General features: G+C 30.1%; 1 protein-coding gene across 1 annotated transcript; it reads left to right on the top strand.

The window, feature by feature from the left end:
• Positions 1-1,354: 1,354 nt before the first annotated feature.
• Positions 1,355-22,387, top strand: LOC129984791 (uncharacterized). The gene is made up of 5 exons (XM_056094747.1): positions 1,355-1,482; positions 4,818-4,944; positions 12,366-12,508; positions 15,241-15,400; positions 22,136-22,387. The coding sequence occupies exons 1-5, from the start codon at positions 1,434-1,436 to the stop codon at positions 22,350-22,352; spliced, it is 696 nt and encodes a 231-aa protein (XP_055950722.1). The 5' UTR covers positions 1,355-1,433; the 3' UTR covers positions 22,353-22,387.
• The last annotated feature ends 957 nt before the right edge of the window (positions 22,388-23,344 follow it).

The raw sequence follows: 23,344 nt of genomic DNA, 5'->3' as shown, positions 1-23,344 counted from the left end.
GTGTTCTTCCGTTCTTGGGTCTTATGTCGTCTCTACCACTCCAGGAAAGTGTTTCCGATCATGCATTATGCGATTTCCCATCATCTAGGTGCACTCTCTTTTTTGAAAGATTGTAACGGTTGTGATGATACATGCGTTATTTTGAAATATGATTTTAAAGTTTTGACAAGATATACAATAAATATAAAATAGATAATAAGTTTATTACAGTTGAAAATTTTCGTTTTAATTTTAAAAAAAACAACCCACAGCGTTAGATTTTAAATTTGATAAAGGGAAAAAGACCTTACACTGTAGCAACTAGGGAAAATATTAAATAATGATGCGCTCAAGCGTAAAGTCATTGAAAAATATATTCCAATTTAATAATCGAGAAAAGAATGTTGGGTAAAAATAGAATATGAAATATTTTTTTCAGAAATTAGACCATTATGATACCTTCTGAAATCAAAGTACAATCTTTTTATACAGTAGATTATTTTTCGCTCTGCAAGTTTTGATGGATAGAGAAAAACCCAATTATTAGTATGTTGTATTATTATTGTATAGTATTCGTATATTACATTATTATTGTATTATGTTATATTCGTATATTACGTTATTACTGTATTGTATTATATTAGTACTGTATAAATCATATCATTATCTATACAATCCTAATATTTGTAAAATGATTGTTCTAATCATTTTTCAATGATCCTGACTTTTTTCCCGATAAATCTATTTATAAAAAATGTACACATGAAATTGAAATTTTTATAAATTTATTTCTATACCATATGCATTTAATTGAGGGAAATGTCTATAATTCTATTTTTTTAAAAAAATAATTCAAATATATTCTTTCTTTTAATTTACTCCGGGCATAGATAATCTATTATAACGCTGAACTTCATTTTACAGACCTTTTAAATACCCACAATTTTTAATTAAAATTTTCCTTCTCAGATTAATATATTTTTATTTAAATGGTAAAAAAACATTATTTGGAATCCCATACCCACTTAACAAGCAACATATACTGGAGGAAGCTTATTGGCCTGCTTTGAATAACTAACTCAACAATTTAAACCAATAAAATTGGGTTTCACACATTTTGATACTTTTCATAACTGAACTGGTTCTTTATGTGTGTATTTAAATGATGAGTTGCCATGGCAACCGTGTATCTGGGTTCACTTCACTTACACAATCTTTGAATCAAAAAAAAAAAAAAAAAAAAGATTCATTTAAAAAAAAAACCTTCCTGTAAAGGGCAATACCTTCTTAGATATCGTTTGCTTTTATCGCGAAACATTTCCTGTAGAATTGCTTTTAATTAGGCAAAGAAAAGAGTTATTAGGCCTACTTCCGCCGTCTAATACCCTGTTCAGTAAAGTTAATCTTCAAATGTTTCTGCAATTTGTTTCTTAACTTTTAAAGAAGCTGACATAATGTACAAACCGTTGCTCATTTCCTTAGTTGCTTTTATATCTTTCCAAGGTCAGTATGATTATTTCTTCTTTTTATAAGAGAAATTAAATCTATTTTCTTTTATTTATTTTGCATAATATCGCTGATTGTTGAGTCACAATTTCAAGGCAATTTTAATCAACCTATTGCGTGGATTTTCTCAAGCCTGCAACTGTTTTTAAAGGTAATCTTCTCTGATGAAATATTAGGAGACAAAGTTACTTTAACTAATTGTCTTGAAAATTTATGCATGCAATAATTAACCATGAGTTGTCAGATCTTCCTGTGTCAAGGAACCTAAGCGAGGAGAAAGTAAACGAACCCTGAAAGACCATTAGATACCCAAATTATGCAAGAACTTTTCTGAAAGGGTGAAAGTGACTAATAGTTAATGATCATATGTGAAATTTTGACGCAAATTGTTGTTAGCATTTATGCTTTTAAATCTTTGCCTAAGATTGATGTGGCACCATTACATTTTCCAAACTCAAATATAATGTCTACCATGATAGAATACTGTCATATCATGCTAGAATTCATTATATTTCAGCAAAAATTAAGTGCCCCTTATATGTATTTTATCTACGTTTTCACTTAATAATTGAAGTTTTTATTGATGTTTCACTTATAAGATACGCTTTGGATTTGTTAAGATAACTCGTTTATGTTTAATAATGTTGAAGATAATATTTCAATAAGCATCTACCATTTAAATTTCTCATTACACCAACAAAATATCTTTTAACAGATTGTAATTAACTCCTTAACTACTTTCTTGTTTTAATATCTAATTGGAAGACACCGTCTGCTTCAAAATTTCTGCTGTTTTATTAATTTAACTAAGAACTATAGTAGAGATAATATTTTAATTAGAAGATATGTTTTAACTGTATTGAGATGACATTATCATTTTTTTAAATTGTGATAACGTTAAGGATATATTCCATTAAGCATCCACCATTCAAATGCTCACCACACCAACGAAACTTCTTTTAACTAGATTGGAATTAACTCCTTGACTATTTTGTTTGTTTCGATATATAATTAGATGACATCGTCTGCTTCGAAATGTGTGCTGTTTTATTAATTCAACTAAGAATCCATAAAATACTTGAAGTGTTTATGAATTATACATAATTTTAAAATAAAATTATTGTGTCTTAGAATGATTTGAATACAGCTTTTATTTTTTTGAGAAGCGTTGGTTAGCTACCTATATGATGTATGGGGAAAATGATTAAGTGATTAAAATTTGCCAGGATCGATTGTGGAATGGGGTTCCGATATTAAAATGACCCACTCTAAAAGTCGAAATTATAACATCAACAATTACTATCGTTACATTGAAAACGCTTAATTCACCAAATAAATCTTGTATTAACAATCTATGAGCCTTGTTATCTTCTTTCGTTTTTTTTAAAGAACGCAACAAAATCAAACACTCTATAAACATGATACTATGAAGAATTCACAATTTTGAATATGAACTGTCTTCTATCAGACATAAAGAAGTTTTTTTTTCCTCAATTTTAGAGAATTTATGGCCAGAGGAAAATCGGCCCATAAGTATTCGACGTTTCAACGAAGCAGCCATTTATTGAACTAAAGTAAAGAAGTTCTAACTTCATTTGTTTTCGGCGTCCAAGAAGGGAACTTATAAGATTGTTTCATAAGACTAATAGGACGGGGATTTCATAAAAATTTCGATGTCGTAATTATTTCAAGATTGGATAAAGAAAACTGTCGATATGTAACTTGCATTTAATATTCAGATTCGTAACTAACAACTTGACGTACTTGCATTTGATCGAAACGCAACTGTAAATAAATAAAATAAAATGAGATCTGCAAGAAAGGCAAAATGCCTTCATATACTTTTAGATTAGGAAATTAATCAAACAAAAAAAATTGTGATGTCAAAACTCTGGGATTGAAATCCAAATAAAATGCGTTTCAGAGGAGGGAGTCACAATATGATACATACATAAAAGTCTGTTTTCTTGGATTATTGCAAAAATTCACTGAAAATTTGAACTATGTAGTGCATTAGCGTTCATGTTTATTTTAATATTTATACATCAATGAAATTAGGCAAACTTCGTATGCATTTTATTGTTTAACTGTTTTATTAAGGACTTATCGAAACATCGAAAATCCTATTAAAACATGCATTTCATGAAATAAAAAAATGAAGAAAGATGAGTACTTTTCCTCCTTTTTCAAAACTGAACGAAGATATCATCGCATTGGAGTTTTCTATTATTTTTTCACTGCAATAACAAATCAGCTCATGAGATATGAAATGTAAATAAAACGAGATGATGGGAAAAAAGTATTTAGAAAGTTATTAGAGAACAGATTAGAGAAAAAAAATTTAAATACTGAATAATACAATGGGCGATTCGTTCGGGTATAAAGAGACTGAAAACGTATTGAAAGAATATAAAACTGAAATACTAGGGTGAGACAAATATTAATATTTTATATGAGCAGCTAAAAACTAAAATTCTCATTCTTACATGTTTTTCCGCTTTTCACTGGTGAGATAGGTAGCTATGCTGGAGAATCAATTTTATCAAAAATATCGAATATAATTTCACTAAATATTCCTGATTTTTTTACAGTTCTCTTTATAAAATTATTTGATCGATTTACAGGAAAATTACAATAAGTTTTATACTTAAAATAACAGACATTAGAGCAGACAATGAAATTTTAATCTACTTTTAGACTTTTATATGCGATAGTTTCAAATTTTAACATTAATTAATTACAATTAATTGCTTATAGAAACAGATAAAACTGGATTTGGATAAAAATTTCATATCTAGTATGTTTTGAATTCTAAGCAAATGTATCAATAATTATTAACCTAGTTCTTTGCATTTTGTGGTTATCGAATTCAATTCGAACAGACTGAGAGACCTTGATGAGAATGGATTTCATTCAAAATTTGATAGAAATCCACTCATTTGACGGTTACTTTATATAATAATTTCCGCTATCTTGCTCAAAGGATTTTGGACATACCGTATTTATGGACAGACATAATGTCTAATATGTGTAAGCAAAAATCTAATTTTTAGAACTCGGGAAGTTGTAAAAGAAGAAAATACTTAAGAATATCAAGGTCGAAATTTCAGTAATTGAAATATTTTATTCTTGGTACATTTCATATAAAAGAAGGTAAAATTCGGCTGTAAATTTTAAGTTTTCATTGTTTATGGTTTTTATTTTTAAAATTTCCCTTTCAACAGCATATCATTTCGATTTCTCAATTGTCGATTTTTTCCTTTGTGTATTGATTGCGATTTCGACTGGATAGAGTGATTATTTTATTTTTTAAAATTATTTACACTTTCAAGGATTGTTCTGCCAAGCTCACATAAAATGCGGAAGAGATAAACATTCCTATTGTCTCCCACTTGCACCAAGAACTGAATGGGGCACCAAATTTCCGCCAAACGAAGATGAAATGAAAGAATTATGTCCGTAAGTACTGTGTTGTTGTTTCTGTTTTCATTAGTAAAATATTAATCATTCGTTATAAAAGCAGGATTTATGAATAAAATCCACAATTGAATTGATTTTTTTTGTCGGGTTGTTTTGGACATAGGCATTTTATACTTAAAATATAATAGCATTTATGTTTTGAAAATTGAAATATTACATATTGAAAAATTGTAAACAAAATCATTGGTGTGAATGATTGATTACGAAAGGTAAGTTTAATATTTCAGCATTTATAAATTCGAGGAAAAGCATAAAATGGCGAAGGAAACTGGTAGAAAATAAAATATCAAAACTTTTTAAGAAAAATATTATTATTTCATTTTGATGTGTGTTAAAGTTGAAAATAAATTGTTGTTAAACTGCACCGTGATATTTTTATATTTCGATTTCTAAAGCTGTCGACATGGTGGAGACAGATGCAAAATATTTTTGTCTAGAAGTGAATAATTAATCTGATTGCAATACCAATGATGCTTTTAAAATGATACCAATTCTAAAGAATTTTAAATGCGGATGAATTCAGAACAATTTGAATACTCCAAAGGAGGATTCGAAATATAATCAAAAAATTGCTGCTGAGTTTTGTATTGTTTTTTTTTTATTTTATTGATTTTAAAAATTTATCAGTCATTTTTGAGACACCAGGTACAAGCTGTTAATTAATTTGATACAATTCGATTAGCAAGTCAGTTACAAGAGAAAGACACAAAATGGAAAATTTAGTTTGGGATGAAATTAATTATGATGTTTGTATGATTTAAGATATTCATTCATAAAAATATTAATGCACAATTAACAGTCAATTTCGAAAAATGAGAGCCCTTAAGTTTAGTTTAGTTATATTAAAGTCCCGTTGTAAAACAACACTAGGGCTATTTTGGGACGGACCTCTTAATTTTGAACCGCGGTCAGATGATGAGGATGACAGCTGAGCTGGCACCCCCCTCTCCACACTACACCAGTGGGAGGACGTTTGGCATGACGGATTTAACGTGCAACAGACCCCTTTACACGACGGTTCTTTGGTGGAATCGGGAGACCTTACCACCAGGCCACTGCGGCCATGAGAGCCTTTAAACTTTTGGCATATATCATATATCGGTAAGTCGTGACCCTCTGTGAGCAAGGTCGTCAGCCAGAGTGCTATGCATCCATGAGGTCAGGTTTCGAACCCCAACAGCGGATTTTGTTGTGGTTGTTTTCTTGTTTCCCTCATATATTTATTTAAATTAAATTGACAGTTTGCAAATGGTTTTAATTAATTATTTCTTCTTTTTGTATGAAAAAATAAATATTTATCCTCATAATAACGGAATTATAATATTTTAGCAGAAAAATAATTATAAATTTGGATGCGTTTTTACATTTTTCAAAATTATTTAATTTAGTTTAACAATTTACTGATGGTTTTAATTGCTACGTTTAGGCATTTGAACTTCAGAATATTTTAGCTATTTGAATATTTAACTTTATAAACTATAAGATGACAGTGTCGGATAATGACATAGGCAAATTAGGCAACTGCCAAGGGATACCGCATCGTTAGGTCACGAAATTTCGATATGATATACTTTCTGATTATTACTACGTTTTATGCTCTTGGTAATTTACAAAGGCTAACCATACAATCAAACTGACTCAAATTCAGTTCGAGTCTTGATAAAATGCTAAAATATTATTCAAATTCTCCTAATTGATTGTCTTTCAAAAATTTTATATCATGTTGCTTAAAAACTTTAAGCAAATATATTGCTTTATATATATATATTTCACTTTTCACTCTGTAGTTATACTGTATTTAGAGCATTAGAATTAATAGTATTTAGAGCTTTATTATTATTATTTTGTTTTAAATTTGATTATTATATTCATTTTTTTATTCGAGAATTCTCGAGAGAGCCCATACTGAAGGTTATTAGAATTTGCTATAGGAAAAGGCTTACGAAAATAATTAAAGTAAAAAAAAAATGTCTGGTATAGGAAAACAGACATTCGAAAAAGGGCTTCCAAGACTAGTATTGCTTAAAGGCCTCGCTACAATACGTTGAATTAATTAGAAATATACAACACTTCAGTCATTACAAAACCCAGAAGAATTGGCTTATTTTCACAGGAAGAGGAGTTGTAGAAATAAATAATTTCAAAATATTGTTCAGATGTCATGTTTGCTTCAACTTCAGATTTTATTCTTACAATTTTCTGCTAGAACGATTTGGTAACAGTTCTTCTTTTGGATTCTTTTTAGTATTGCTTTTTAGTGTTATGGCATCTAGTTGATGAAATAAATATTTGTGTTTTTGAAATGCAGTGTCTTGTTAGAATGTATAATTTTGCTTCCCAGTACAGTTAGTTCCATCATAGGAAAGATAGTTTCATAGCCAGTTCTGTTGGATGCTGATCGGATGCCGAATCAAGGATCCCCGGGCTTGGCGACAAACATGGGGACCATTTAAATATTTGTCGACGGATGTGATGATTTTGGAGATAAAATTTCGAATACTAGATTTTTTTTAGAATTTAGTAATAGGACCTATGAAAGACGAGTTATGCTTGGTTGTTTGAAAACTTTCTCTGTCCTGCTCTGGAAGCTATAAAAGGCTGCAGATCCGAGTCGAAGTAAGTCATAGAGAATCTTCAAGTTAGTCAGCAACGAACTAGTTGGATCAGTCCAGGAAAGCGCAAGCATTAAGTGGCGCTAAAGCAATTAGCTCATTGAGAATTGAGCCCTGCTCCGAATCTTGGACACAAGTGTTGAAGCAATATCAAGACTTGTGTTTAGTAGCCAGCCGTTTAGTAGGGCACTGTTAAAGCGAAGAGACAGTGGAGAAAGCAGGCGTTTGGAGAAATCTTAGTGAATAGCTATGAAGATTCCTTCCTCCTGTTGAGTTCTGTCTGGCCTCTTTGTGTTTGTTGTTTACTACTTGTGGGCTATTGTTGGTTTTAAGTGTACTGATGTATATTGCTTACGTTTGTCTCGGCTGTGATTTGTCTGTAGTGTCTTCGTGTTAATGAATGTCAACATTTGTTATTAAGGCCTGCGGATTATACTACCATATACCAGCAATAAGCGACACCCCTGTCATATTTTAGCAGAATTATTTATTTTCGTAACAATACGTATTTGGCATCTAGATGATGAAATAAATGTTTCTGTGTTTGAAAAAAAAAGTGTATATCCTCAGCTTTTGATCGAATTTGAACAATTAAAATATTGGATCATCTGCCACCGAATTCAACAGTTTATTGCCTACTTTCTATTGTTTTCTTCCTTTATTTCTACTGCATTTCTATATTTAGTGAAAAATGTTTGATTATGTATTTAATAATTTATCAGCTGCTCTCTTTAATTTTAGAGACAAATACAGTTTACAAACCAGAACAAATAATATGTTTATCTTAACCCTTTCTAGGGCCGTGGGAAGTATGCTTCCCACCAAATGTATCAATCTTTGTATGAAATTATGTAGGTTGGCATAAGTTCTGACAAATTTTTTTAGTAAGTCAGAAACTTAGATGCTTCAGTTCTTTATCTTACACAAAATGATATGTCTTGATTTGTTATTTAATTATTAATTAACCAAATTAATTAATCAATCAAATAAAATTTATCTAATAAGCTAAATGAATCTCTTTCCTTATTCTAATTTCAAGCCTAAAAATATTTTAACATAATATGACTAGAAAAAAAAATGGTAAAGGGTTAAAAAGGGTTAAAATCCAATAATTAAATACTTAAGAGGATTTTAATAATTATTATTCATTAACTTTAAAATTATACTTTATTGTAACCCAATTTTTAAAAATATAGTAAATTTTATTCCAAAGTATAACGAGACGTAAAAAAATGCAGTTTATGTTGTTGAGATCAAAACGAGAATTATCTGAAAATCACACAATCACGCAAAAAAATGATGCCCGTGCAGGAAAAACATGAGAGATATAGTTACTGAAATTAAAATCAAATTACATTATAATTTTACTGTTTAAAAATTAAATATTCATTATAACTCAAGCGTTATAGGAAATTTTCGAATAAAAAACGAGTAACACATTAATTAAAACTATTTGTAAATATTAATTTAATTTAAATAATTATGAAAAAAATGAAATTGAAAAAAAGAAATCTATGATAGAACTCTGCACTTGCAAATACAAAGCGCGAACGCTGCTTATCTTACTGATCGGCTTTCTCAACTACACTGACGGCTCACTTATGACTAATACATGAGTTATGTCGAAAGTTTGAAAGTCATCCCTCGTGATTGGCTGGCTATTGAGCTTTAATATTTTTATGAATGAATGAACGTCCTAAAGGCATACTACCATCATACTGAATCTCATATCGAACCCGTGTTTCCCTCACGTCAGACGTATTAATCATTTTATACCAAATTGATTAATACGTCTGAATTGCACATCAATCAAATTTGTACAGTAGCGGTCGATTAATAGATGATACTCTGAGATACTTATTAATCACCTTAGTATAAATTACCAGCTAATTATTATTATTCGTATGTTTTTATTAATGGGATTATTTATTTATTTGATTCAGAGTATTGTATGATATTATATTTTAAATGAAAAGCTAACAATCATAAAACATAAGATTCAATTATTGAATTAAATATAAAAACTATTCATCTAGTAATATAACATTTTTAATGAAATTGAAAAACATCTTGACATTGATAGATTAGTTTATCTGCTTGTTTATTTCCCCAGGATACTTCTTCGTTTGAAGAAGAATCGAGTACAAAATATTTTGACATATGGAAATATGGATATTGATATATGTTAGTCAGAGAGTGTTTCTTTTTATATCTCGCAGAAGTAAGATTTACCTCCTTTTTAATAGCAAAGGGAGAGGATTGAATCATTCATTTCTCGAGTCAGATTTTTCGTATCTTTGTATGACCTAAGACATCACATTAGCTTAAGTCATCCATCTCAAAGCGAGTCTATATTTCTTTTTGTTTAATAATATTTTTTCTTTGTTTTACACATTTGCTCATGTCTTCCTTTAGTATTTCACTATAAAAATGTTACGAGCTTTAGTTCTTTGTGTTGAACCTATCAGCGATTTGAAATGCATTGATAAGCATTATAATATCTAAAAAAATCGAGCTTTCATTTTTTAAAAATTGTTTTTTTTTTTTTGGAGAAAGTATTTAGATACGAATCACATTACATATGAATATTTTTAAATCTTACCTACATGTGAACTGGTAAATTAAAAAAAAAATCATGAATGTACTTAGTTTATCATGTTATTCAAAACAATCTGTTACATTATATTATTCATTTTACAGCTTATCAGCCATTGTTTATAATTTTTGAACTTACACTCAGTTTTACCATGGTGAACTTGATTCCGGGATGTCGCCATATGGTATTGCCAGCATGAAAGTAAATAGAAAAAGGCGCTAATAGTTAATTATTTAAAAAAATGATTTTTTTGTGTGTGTGAAATCGATTTCTTTTGTCAGGAAAGACACCTGTATAGATAATCTTAAAAACCTTATCTAAATCTAAAATTCAATCCAATTTTCAAATCCGAATTTCCGAGATACACGAAATAAATAAATTTATATATATACAAAAATTGCTCGATTAAAATTATAAGATTCTGTAACTATTTCATAATCATATAGACAGAACTTCTATTTGTAAGTTGTGGTGAAATTCTCAGAATAATATCCATACTTTCTTTAATATTTTACGTTTATTTAGATAAACACAATAAACGTTTTCAAAGATAATTGGCATCATTCAATGGCGCATGGATGTTTCTTGTATACCACGAAAATCAAACCCTTCTATCGCAATGAGACAGAGAAACTGTATTTCAGGCATTATTCCATTTTAATCTTTCATATTGTCAGGAAGATCCAAAGAATAACATTTCACAAAGTAACACTATATCAAGTTTTTTAACTCTAAACAACTCGTAACTGCTTCCGGAACTCAGAATTTATACCTTTGCAAAATAATCTAGAGTTATAAAGAAGGTTATAGAAAGTTCTAGAAGCTTCTAGAACATTAGCAAATGAATAAAAAGAAATTTAAAGTGCAGCCTTTAATGTAATACGATTCTACTGGGATTCAAACACCCGAACCGCTTTGCAAGCGCGTACTTTACTTCTGAACCACACTGACTATGTGCAGATCTCCTTTTGTCACACGATTTATTTCATATAAAAAAATCGTTATCGACTAATATCAGATGAAATTTAAAGATTAATTTATAATTTTTGAAACTGAAATCAAATTCGTTTTTCCTAGATAAAGCAAATATGGAACTACGTGGTTAAGGGAGCTCAAAATGGAGAAAATGGGAACAATGACAGGAAAATTGATTAAGAAAACGATTATCACAACCAAACAGAAATGCGAAAAGAAAATGACAAAAAAGAAAATACAATACAAAAAAGAAAAAGAAAAGATATATGAAATAAAAATTTATGGAAAAAATATATAAATTATTTTGATTTGAATTACTAAAAGTTGCTAAACATTCAACAATAATTATTAAAAGCGATATCTTTGAAAGTTAAAGTTAAGGTGTTTTTTTCTAATGGTAAGAATCTATGATCAATTTAAAATTTATTTTTTTATAACAGAAATTCTGTTTATAACCCCATAATATTATAGCAGCTGCCTACAGCAAGATAGATACAAAATTCAGGAATTAATTTTAAAACTTTGATACATGAAAAACAACAGAAATTTCTTTATCAATAGTACTATAACACACTGTAAAGAAATTGTGGTAATGTAGAGGTTATGTCCTTGTTAGAATATAGCCGGTTTGAGATTCCTTCCATCAAACACGCTTCGCACAAGAGGGCTATTTGTAGGAAATCAACTGTTGTACGGTACAAGAATTTGCTAGATATTCCCTGAAACGACGTTAATAGGCCTATAAATTTATTTTGTATCTAGTTTTATTGTTATCTGTTGTCCATCTTTAAATATTATAAATATTTGATTCCGGAATAAGTTTTCAAAAGACTATCGACTGAGTATACTATAAGGATCTTTAAAAAGGAGCATTTCAACTGAAAATGTTTTAATTCCTTCTGTTCAAACATCATTCGACTTATGTGGAAAGTAAGGGAGAGAGAGCCATTCTCCAAATATGAATCTCATCTTATAACAGCTCAAAATTGCAAGATGCATCCGAAATGGTCGTTTTGAAATTTCAAAATGTGACTTTTTATTACAATCAATAACAAAATCAATACTTCTTGAATTTCTAATTACCCTTTTTTTAAATATTATAATAATAATAAAGAATTAGCATTGCTCTTAGCTTAAAAAAAACATATATATTCATTTAATGTGATAAATATAATGGAAACTTTATTGCCAATAATTTAATGTTTTATGCATTTTAGGACTGCCCAAGGCTACTTTGAATGTCTTGCAGATTATAAAAAGATATGCCCTGATCCATTGTTCGACCCCACGGATGAAACAGTTGTTGCAACTCTTCAGATAATCAGAGAGATCTGCAATGAAACTTCAGCGATGCATAGAGGTATAAAAATTCATCGCACATAAAAATAACATGCGTATTTTTATCTTATTAAATATCTCCAATGGTTAGTAATAAAGTTAAGTAACAGAAATTTTGTACCATCCCGTCCCATAGTATGTTGCACAATACTGTACACATGTAGCGTAGCCTGTTGCAGAATATTGTGCGATTTTATATTATTAAATATTTAACAATATTATACAATCTTGGGAAGGTTTTTAACATCATATGAATTTATACATGTGTGCTACTAGAGGTATAAAATCTTCAAAAAATAATCCATTTTTCGCAATGAACAGTAATAACGAAATTATCACCATGTCTTAGTAATTTCTATTGTTACGAAATTTCCGGGGTTCGTTTGGATAGTGGAAGTGATATGGTGTGAAGAACGCTCAATCAGTAGGCGGCAGTAGAAAATGAAACAACGACGTTTATTTACACGAAGACACACAGGACAGCACAAAGACGACGACTATATACAGAACAGAAGACGATTATCTTCAGCCGAGACGTGCAGCATACAACAATATACACAGCAGCATACATCAGTAGCTCTACTCCGCTAGTCCCTGAAAGACGAGTTCTTCACCGTCGCTTCCGACTACTCTTCGACACCACTGGTCCACGACTCAATTCACCGTCGATTCACAACTACGACGACTCCACTGCTCCACGACCACTCTTCTCTGTCTCTTCCGACTATTCAATTCACCACTGGTTCACCACTCGACTTACCACTGCCCGGCAGCTGCGGGTGCTTCCTTTTATAGATCTCAGGAGGCGGGGCTAGAAGCCTCTCAACCAATCAGGAACGTTCGAAGCGTATCTCCGTTCCTACCGGACGGATCGGGAAAATTCTCGATGTTTCGGGTATAATCTATTTTGGCGCCAAAGTCGTCGCCAAGTTGCCAAATGGTCGCCAAGCTCTGGGACCTCCTATTGAACCCACTATGCTGGAAAGCCGCATCGCAGATTCGTAACACTATTATTTTACAATTGAATTTTAGATTTCAGATTGAATTTTAGATTCATATTTTTTTCGTAATCCTCTCAGAGAAAATATATTATATACACTTTAATTTCTAATTCATTTATATATTTACTAATAGTGATTAATATTTTATTATTTATGAATATTGGATTAAATTGGACTTCTATGCTTCTATTAAAACACTGCGGTTACAAAAAACACTATCCCGATATATGTGACCATAACTATCATACCTTTCACAGGAACGAAATAAAATTTTGGTTCAAGTATTTTGAGGCATAACAGGCAAATCTTAATATTTACGTTTATTGTGAGAAAGTTTCACATTTTTCAAAGGTGCATTTATAGGAATTCCTTTTTTTATTGGAATGTGTTCTTCATAACTAACAAACAAACAAAAAAAAAAAGAATTGGGACTGTATCTATAGCACCAAAAATACCAGCGCCAGACAATCTAAGAAGAAAAGAGAAAACAACTGTGGCGTGCCTAACGCAGACATGAAATTCAACGAAGTTCGACAAGGCATGTGCTTAAAGAGGATTAAATATAGAAAAGCAGATTGAGATTTATTTTAACAGATAAAATTAAAATGAAATCTACAATCGCAAATTTCAAGTTATCATCTGAGAACATTATTATTTTTTAAGTCATTACTTGTCTTAATTAAATTAAGTCATTAACCAGTTTAAACCGATTCGAAACAATCACGAGATTTCTTCATATCGGTCTCTATCCCCCTCTCTCTCTCACTTTATATATATATAATTTTTTAAAACACTTTCTTTTTCAGTTTTTCTAGCTGGCAAACAAAGTTTTGGAGCTTGACCGATTTTGAGATGAAACAACAGCTATGATGTCATAGTTCGTCGTCGACCTTTTAAAAACGCATCTGCTGTCAAAGAAACATACGTAATAATAAAGCAATACTGGTAAAAGCTGGTCAACCTTTTAAAAACGCATCTTCTTTCAAAGAAGCATGCGTAATAATAATGCAGTACTGGTAAAAGCAAGTAAAAAAATATATGCGATTAAAAGATGAAGATGAACATTTGACATTTATGCTTTATTCATTGCCTATGCGATTTCGGGTTTCAATATTCATTGCCTACGTGATTTTGAGCTTCAAAACCCCTAACTAAAACATCATCATGTTCTCTCACGATAACAAAGCTGACACAGAAATATCATAACATAGATAGAAATAGTAATAATTAACAATTCATCAAAAAATTACTTTTACACATCTTTTCATATCATACTAATGATTTAAAATAAATAAATTTATATTTCGACTTCATCGTGCTATGCTAAATGGTGCCATGAAGCATTTATTCTTTTTCCTTTTCTTCTTTGCTGATGTATGTGTAATATATTTTTTGTTTATCTTCTACGTTTGTTAAATTGAAATGCTGGCACTATACAGATTAATGCTTAAATATGAGTGTTTAGGGCTAGTTTATAATTGCCATTCGAGCCTTTTTTCAAATTAGCTGTATGCAGTCCAAAAAATCACTTCATGTATTTTTTCGAAATGGGATGTTAATACAGCTAAACTATTTGGGAATATTACAATTTCCGCTGTTGTCTTCCGTGCTGGTTACCTCTGAAAGTAGCATCAGGTCTGTAATTGATGATAGTAAAAAAGTGAATTACTAAATACCTTATTCTCTTTAAGGAATATTAAATAAATGTTCTATCATTGCTTTTCATGCATTATAATTATTATTTTCGTCCTAGATTATGTGAGAAATTCAGAGTGTTATAAAAGCATAGCAGCTTCAGATGTCGGACCCGAGTGCGAGAGCAAGGCGGAAATTATGTACAACGCTTACGTTCTTCACCGGATTGAATATGACAGCATTTATGACGCTGACAGAACTCGTCACAGATATTGCATGTGAGTATTTTCAGCACTAAATTACTTGTGCTTTAAATTTTTTTTGTCGCTTGAAACAGGGTAAATGTACGGATATATATATCAAAGAATCAACATTCAGTCAAAATTTACTTCGTAAAATAATTCCAAATGACATAGATAAAACTATTTTACTTAAAGGATTGTAATTTACAAGTAATTAAATGTTGATTAGAAAATATGGTGTGGTGATTTATGAATATATCTGTCTAACTGTCCATTTGTCCAACTATTTAATTAAATTATTTATTAAGCTTTTTTAAAAAAGAAAAGTATGACAGAACTAAACATTTATTAGATATTAAAAAAACGTGCTTTTAAATTAATGTATGCATCCTAACTTAAATTTCTACCGTATAATAATTTTTCTTTGGTTCAAAAACATTCGGCTGCTGCCATTCAATTATGTATAGGGATTGCAATACCGGTATACCGGGATACCGAATACCGGTATTTTGAGCCATTTGTACAATTTTGTAATACCAGTATTCACAAGTTTAAAATACCGGTTTCTCGGTATTTACTAGAAATTTTTAAAATTGTCTCCACTATATGTTCAGGTATCGCGAACATAGCAATATAGTATACGTTTTGGTTTTTATGTCTCCCTAACGGGCGAAATTAATTAGCTAATTAATGGCTTAATTAATTGCTTAAATCTAAATTAGCGAAACATGGATTATCCCTGAAAGAAAATATTGTATCCATAACGACTGATGGAGCAACAATTATGAAAAAAATTGGAAAGTTGATTGGTGCAAATCAGCAGTTGTGCTATGAACATGGAATTCAATTAGGAGTAATAGATGCATTATACCAAAAATATAAAGAACAGAAGAATCCAAATACTGTGTATATAGAAACTTCGGATTCCAACTATATTACATTGAAAAATCGCACAGAAGAAATGCATACCGAAATAGAAAAATGTCTTATGGTATTTTCATAATTCTAATGATTTTAAAAATGAAAATGAAAAGAAGAAAAGGAAATAACCAATTCAAATCTGAATAAGTTAGAGTAAAGTTTATAAAAATTTTTTTCCCACAAACCTATCCACATTCAGAATTCGGTTCAATTATCGAAAATCATGATGTCACTACTGTCGATAGTGAAAATGAATTGTCTCTTGAACAAAATATAGAATTAGCAATAAATAAAAAAATTTCAACGAACCAAAATACAATACAGAAATCAGCAATATCCAAAACCATCCGATGAGAAATCGATTTATTTGAAGATGAGGGATTTAGAGGTAAATACTTGGAAAAAGTATATCGTGCATTGCTAACAGTACCAGCAACTAGCGTAGATGCCAAAAGAGCGTTTTCGACAGCTCGTAATTTTTACACAAAATTTCTTTTCAGGCTTAATGACAGTACAATGGATGCATTATGTTTTTTTAGATCACATTTCAAAAATTTGTAATAGTACCACAAACTGAATAGTGATATTTACACTTTTTTTGTGATTTAAATAAATAAGATGTTTCTTTACTTTTTTTGTGATTATATACTGTTATAATTTATAAGTTACAAATTATTTTTTGTGATACTTACACTCTCTAACAAAACTGGCAAATAAAAAAAAGAAACACTGTGTTTTTTTTCTTTTTCCAAAATTTCTAATACCGGTATTAAAACAGGTATCCCGGTATTAAAATTTAAAAAATACCGAATACCGGTATTGAAATTTTGGTCCGGTATTGCAATGCCTAATTATGTATATATTCTATCTTTATTAACAATAATTATAAACTTATTCTTTTTTTATTAATTAAAAATAAAATGTTACCACATATGTATAGAACAGATTCAATCTAAAAACTTATTATTCAATTTTGTTTCATACCTGATGCTTGTTCTGTGTGGAAAAGAGATTCGACGAATTTCTAAAATGAACATATTTCATAAAATTATCCTTTTAGAGGGAAAATTCCCATCAAATACTGTAAAAGAATGAGTATAACGACGTTCAGATACGATAAGTATATTGAGTACTAAAAATATACGATACTATAAGTATACTCTATATACGATAAGTATATCGCAGTACTATAAGTTCTGCTATAAAACTTTCAGTTTCACGAAGGTTACTATTACTTCTTATGATAGAATTGAGATTATACTAGAGATATGAAATTGCTAATATCGCCCAATAATCGATAACTTGGTGATAAAGATTCTAAAATGATGGCAGTCCCTATCGGAAACATGAACACTAGATATTAAATAAATAAAATGTTCTTCAAATCATCGAGAATGTCTCTCCAAATCTTTCTCGCGTACTTGTTAATAAAGATGTTATTCCCAAATCTCACAGTGAATTAAGGAAGTCCGGTAGGATAGGGAACGAATTGCTGGGCATTTGTGTGAAATGGTTATATAATAAATATACATACTTCGTCATGAATTTAGCATTTTTACTGATTCTATCATGTGCTCCTTGGAGAGTTATTTGGAGAATTTTCCCTGGCATGTGGTTAATAGCATTCGAAAATCGAATTTTTTGTTTGGGTGCATTGTTCTCAGTCGACTGAGACCAAAATTTGTCACAATACTACAATTGTAGTCATAAAAATCACACACCAAATTTAATGTATTGAAGCCATTGCGTTTTTCAGTTATCACATTTTCACACTTCCGAAAGTACAAACCAACAATGTACAGGTTTATTATTCATTTATCCTTCTTCGTTTTATAGTTATCGTTTTAAATTATATACGAAAAGCGAACCGAAATCTATAAATTTGGTGCAAAGATCATATAAAAATTTCGTCCGTTTGAGTTATCTTTGTCACAGTCAGACAGTTGTGTTTTTCGAATTCAAAGAGATTTGAAACTTGAAAATTCGTCAAATCTCGAGTTCGAATTTTTGAAGACATCAATTCTTTCTCGTACTTCGTATAAGAGAAAGTGAAAACGAAACAAAGTATAATTTTTAATAATAACAATAATACTACTTTTTGTTAACTGTGAAAATAAGTCTTTGCTTCATTTTAACGCATATAATCTCTGGAATTAAGAATAACATATGATTTTTAAAAACAATTATAATATACTCTAAAATTTATCTATAGTTATAATAAAGCTCAATGTGTGTGTGTGTGTGTTTTGAAATTTTAATTAGAATTTTAATTATTAATTAAAAACTAACTTTCCCGCCAAAAAAATCTTCCATTTTCCCCACCGCCAAATGAGTAAGGTTTCAATTTTTTTTTCTCCCAACAGTAATGAGGCTAGGGTTAACATTTTTCGGCGGAATATTTCAAACGATTCTGTTTATTTTCTTAATGTTTTATGCATTTAAAATGAAACATTGTTAATTAATCCATGTTTCAGATTCATTCTGAAGTACTTTTGAATTAAAATAACACAGAATAAAGGAAATTAAAAATGTATAATCTGCATAACGTTACCCCAACTGGCGTAGAAAAATTCACGCATTTGCGTTACCGTAAAAGACGAAGAAAATTCACGCATGCGCATTGTGTTCTGAATGTTGGAATGGCAACCATTATCAACGGACGATTTAAATTAGTTTTAGGTTAGTTGTATGCTTTTGTAAGTAAATTGTATTTATGTTAGTTATATATTTTTTGTATATGCTTATAGTTTTAAGTACATAGTTTTTTAAGTAGATTTTTTAAACCTGTTTTCAACCGATTATTTTAAACGATTCATTTTATTTTCTTAGTGTTTGATGCATTTAAAATTAAACATTGTTAATGAATCGATCTCTTCATGATGAATCTGAGAAAATTTTGTTGACAAATTCTTGAGATATTACATAAATTAAGAAAGATATTCTTTAGTGCCCATAAAGTGTAAACGCTCAGTGACTCTATTATCAGTAATCATATTATTAAAAAAAATGTTTTGTTTCAGTAAAAAATATTATTATATTAATTGCAGATTTATCATTTACACTTTAATTTAAAGCATAAATTCTACGAGGGGTAACAGAAAATGAGAGAGATACATATCACGTTATGACTGAAGGCCTTTATAATATTATGACTATCAAAATTTGAAGTTTTAAAATATTTTGCTGAAGAATTTTGATTTGAAGAATTAAAGTTGAATAAAGTTGAAGAATCAAAATTTGAAGAATTTAAGTTGGAATTGCGTAAAATATTTAATGGTACGATCGGAGTTTAACCCCCTGTTTACGCAATTTTTAAAAATCGCCAAAAATGGCCTTGCGAAATGTTCAAAAGCAAAGGAGCAGATGTTCAATTATAGTACATAATAAAGATTGCCAGCTTTGGCGCGTTATCGCAACTTGGCGAAAAGGGGGTTAAACTCCGGTTCAACCTATTTAATTATTAAAATTTTAATGAACATTAAGATTGGCAAACCGGCTGGTCGCCAAAGGCGGCTAGTATATCATAAACAAATTATAATATACTCTAAATTTCGTATATAGAAAAAATAGACGTTGGTGAGAATCACGAGATATAAATATGGAATTCCTTTATACATATGCGTGCTTCCCATTATCTAATCTGATCAAACTGACAGAGGAGCGCTCTGATTTATTGCCTTGAGCTATTGAGGATAGGGCTTTTGTTTTTGTCGATGACAGAGTTCCACTCAGCTTCAAGAAATGCAACAACGATATCCACCAACTTTTATGATCAACCACTCCCCCTTTCTGACACTTATTAAAATACTCATCTTTAAATTCCGTCTTTACCTATCAAAACTTCAGCACCATCAAAGTAAAGTAAACTTTTCTTATTTTTAAAAGATATCTCCTTAAAATACCGAAAATAAATTATTCTGAAAAGTTAGATTTTTGGCAAAGATATACTAAGTAGTTGCCCGTGGGTGAGAGGATATCTACCTAGTGTGTCTTCGACAATGCTAATATTAATATAAACAAAAGTTATTGGGGGTGTATATGTAAGTTTGTTTCAAATCTCCTTTTAAACGACCGGGCTGATTTTCACCAAACATCGCATATTTATTCTCTACAATAAAAGAAATAATACTGTCAAAGGGAAAACATTGATGGTAAACTGAACTTTTAAAATATGCAAATCAACTTATCACCGTGCAGCTGTCAAGAGAAAGAATGCTATCTATTTTTCAGTACAGCAATAGCAAAAGTTGATTAAATATTCAATTGATTAGAAAAATCCCTAAAATTTTTCCATTTTCTTTTGTAATTTTAGAGCTTTTATTTTAACTATTTTACCTCATTTATTTGAATTGTTTAAGAAAATTGCTTTGCAGAAATATTTAACACCTCCAAAAAATTAAAATTTTTATCGTTTTGGAGAAATGAAATTCCTCTCTGGGCCATTATTTTTTCAATTTTTATTAATTCTTTCAAAAATAAACATAGACGATTGTGAATTACAGTAACATTAAGATCTAATATACTCTACCATAATTTCTGAAATTTCTATTCCATGTTTTGTGGAATTATTGGCTTAAATAATATATATTTAACGGTGACTAAAAGAATTGAAAAAAATCAAAATGATATACCCATCATTTTTCTAGTGACTGTAAGAGGCCAAGCCTCAGAAGCCTTCAGCCTTTTGATATAATAAAGGGATTACGTGTGTTATAATAATTAATACAAAATGAGTTTTTTTTAAATTTAAAATTTATTAAATTATTAATTTAAAATTTATTAAATTTATAAATTAAAACTTTATACATGAAAATATTTGAATTTCGACCAACGCTGGGTATATTAACAAGTTTTATATAAACCTAATCTGTTTGATGCAGCTATTTTTATTTTCTCATATATGATGTAACATATTTTGGTTTAAGTAGAATGCAGGTTCGAAGCAGTGAAGAGACTTGGTATTTTTAATTTCGTTTTATTCTATCTTTAATATCCATCTCTGGAAAGCAATTTATTTACAAGCAGACGCAGCGCGGCAGAATAGCAGAAGTATGAAAAGCGAAAAGGGACGAAACAAACGATCACTACTCTTATATAACATAGGATTTCCGGCCACGTGCAGATGAAATACATATTTTGACCTCTGATAAAGGCAAAAGTATCACTTTCATTTGATACGTAGTACTGATGGCGCATTATTTTTACAAAGGAATTAATTAAACCAAAAGTGGAATTTCATCAAGAAATAAGAGAATGAAATTACTATGGGCTAAATTAAGATAGAGTTTTGGAAATTAATTTGGATTAAATTAAGAGTTTAAAATATCATTACACACACACATATAATATGGAGAAAGTGTAGTAATCGTCAAAAAATTCGAACTCGAGATTTTGACGAATCTTCACATTTTAGACCTGCCTGATTTCGATAGACACATTTTTAGAAAATGACCGTCTGTGGCCGTTATCTGTGACAAAGATAATTCAAAAGCGGTGTGAGCTAGATGGTTGAAATTCTGTATACGGTCTTAAAATCAAATCTGCTGTTCAATATACGTTAACATGATAATTACAAAGCGAAGAGAGATAGATAAATAAAATTCAGAACAGTTTTTAATATCTATAGTATAGATATCTATCACATTTTGATCCGAATCAAATTCGGAACTGACCGTTTGTCGGTCTATGCATTTAGAAACGGGATATAACTCAAATTCGCAAGGACTGAAATACATCAAATGTGGCTTATTTTTCTGTATAACTGAATGGAGAATCTTTCAGATATAATTTTTACATGTCTACCAATAAATATTAATGTACAAAAAATAATAATCATTTCTGTGTTCCCAGGGAAGAAGCTTACAAACTGGCCTGCGTGTCGATGGAGATGGTCGAAACCTGCGGCATCCAAGCCTACAACACATTCCTCGAGTTAGTCCACCGGTCGAAGTTCCTGCAGCCTATCTGCTATGGATCTACGAAAGAGGAACTGAATCATGAGTTTATTGAATTTGTGTACGAAGATGAGGAGCAACAGCAGATTTTTAATCGGGCATTCAATGCGTGAAAAAAAATCGTCATAAACACGAATGTATTAAAAAAATAAATTCCATTGTAATTAGATATTGGACCTGTTTATTCAACTATGGATATGTGAAAGAATTTAAGCACTTTTATTAAATTTATAGATCTTACAATAACATACTTTTTTTCTTTAACTTTCTCGTATGCGTAGTATAGAGGAAGTATAATAATCATCGAAAAATTGGAGCTGGAGAATTGCGACAAATCTCCATGTTTTAGACTGTGGTGGTAAAGGTGGCTTAACCCTTTAAAGGGCCATTTTTTTCTAGTCATATTATGTTAAAATATTTTTAGGCTTGAAATTAGAATAAGAAAAGGGATTCATTTAGCTTATTAGATAAATTTAATTTGATTAATTAATTAATATGGTTAATTAATAATTAAGTAACAAATCAAGACACATCATTTTGTGTGAGATAAAGAACTAAAGCATCTAAGTTTCTGTCTTTCTAAAAAAATGTGTCAGAACTGATGCCAACCTACATATATTCATACAAAGATTGATAAATTCGGTAGGAAGCATACTTTCCACGGCTCAAGAAAGGGTTAATAAGCCAGTTAACAACCTCCGCACACGAGTGATCACTTTTGTCGAGTGGTTATGTTACGCGGCTACGAACCCTAACGTTGCGAGTTCTGTCCTCGCATTTCCACCATGACAAGACTTCCCTGCTTTTAAAGAGCACATTTTCGTAAAATATTTGTCTGTCTGTCTCTGACAAGAATAACTAAAAAAATATTTGAACTAGATAGATGAAATTTGTATACGGACTTTCTACTACATTTGTAAATTTCTACTAAATTTTGAGCAGAATCCATTTGGAAGGGAAGTCTGTCTGTCCATCTGTGAAATATATATTAACAAGAAAACTATATAACGAGCAGCGCTAGATGGATATTATTTGGTACACCTATTTCACATCTATGGATTAGACACCTGTCCGAGTTTAAAATCAACAACGGTGGACTGTCTTT

This window comes from Argiope bruennichi, chromosome 9 (assembly GCF_947563725.1).
Source record: "Argiope bruennichi chromosome 9, qqArgBrue1.1, whole genome shotgun sequence".
Taxonomy (NCBI): domain Eukaryota; kingdom Metazoa; phylum Arthropoda; class Arachnida; order Araneae; family Araneidae; genus Argiope; species Argiope bruennichi.
The sequence above is the reverse complement of the archived record's forward strand: the minus strand, read 5'-3'. Positions and strand labels throughout refer to the sequence as shown.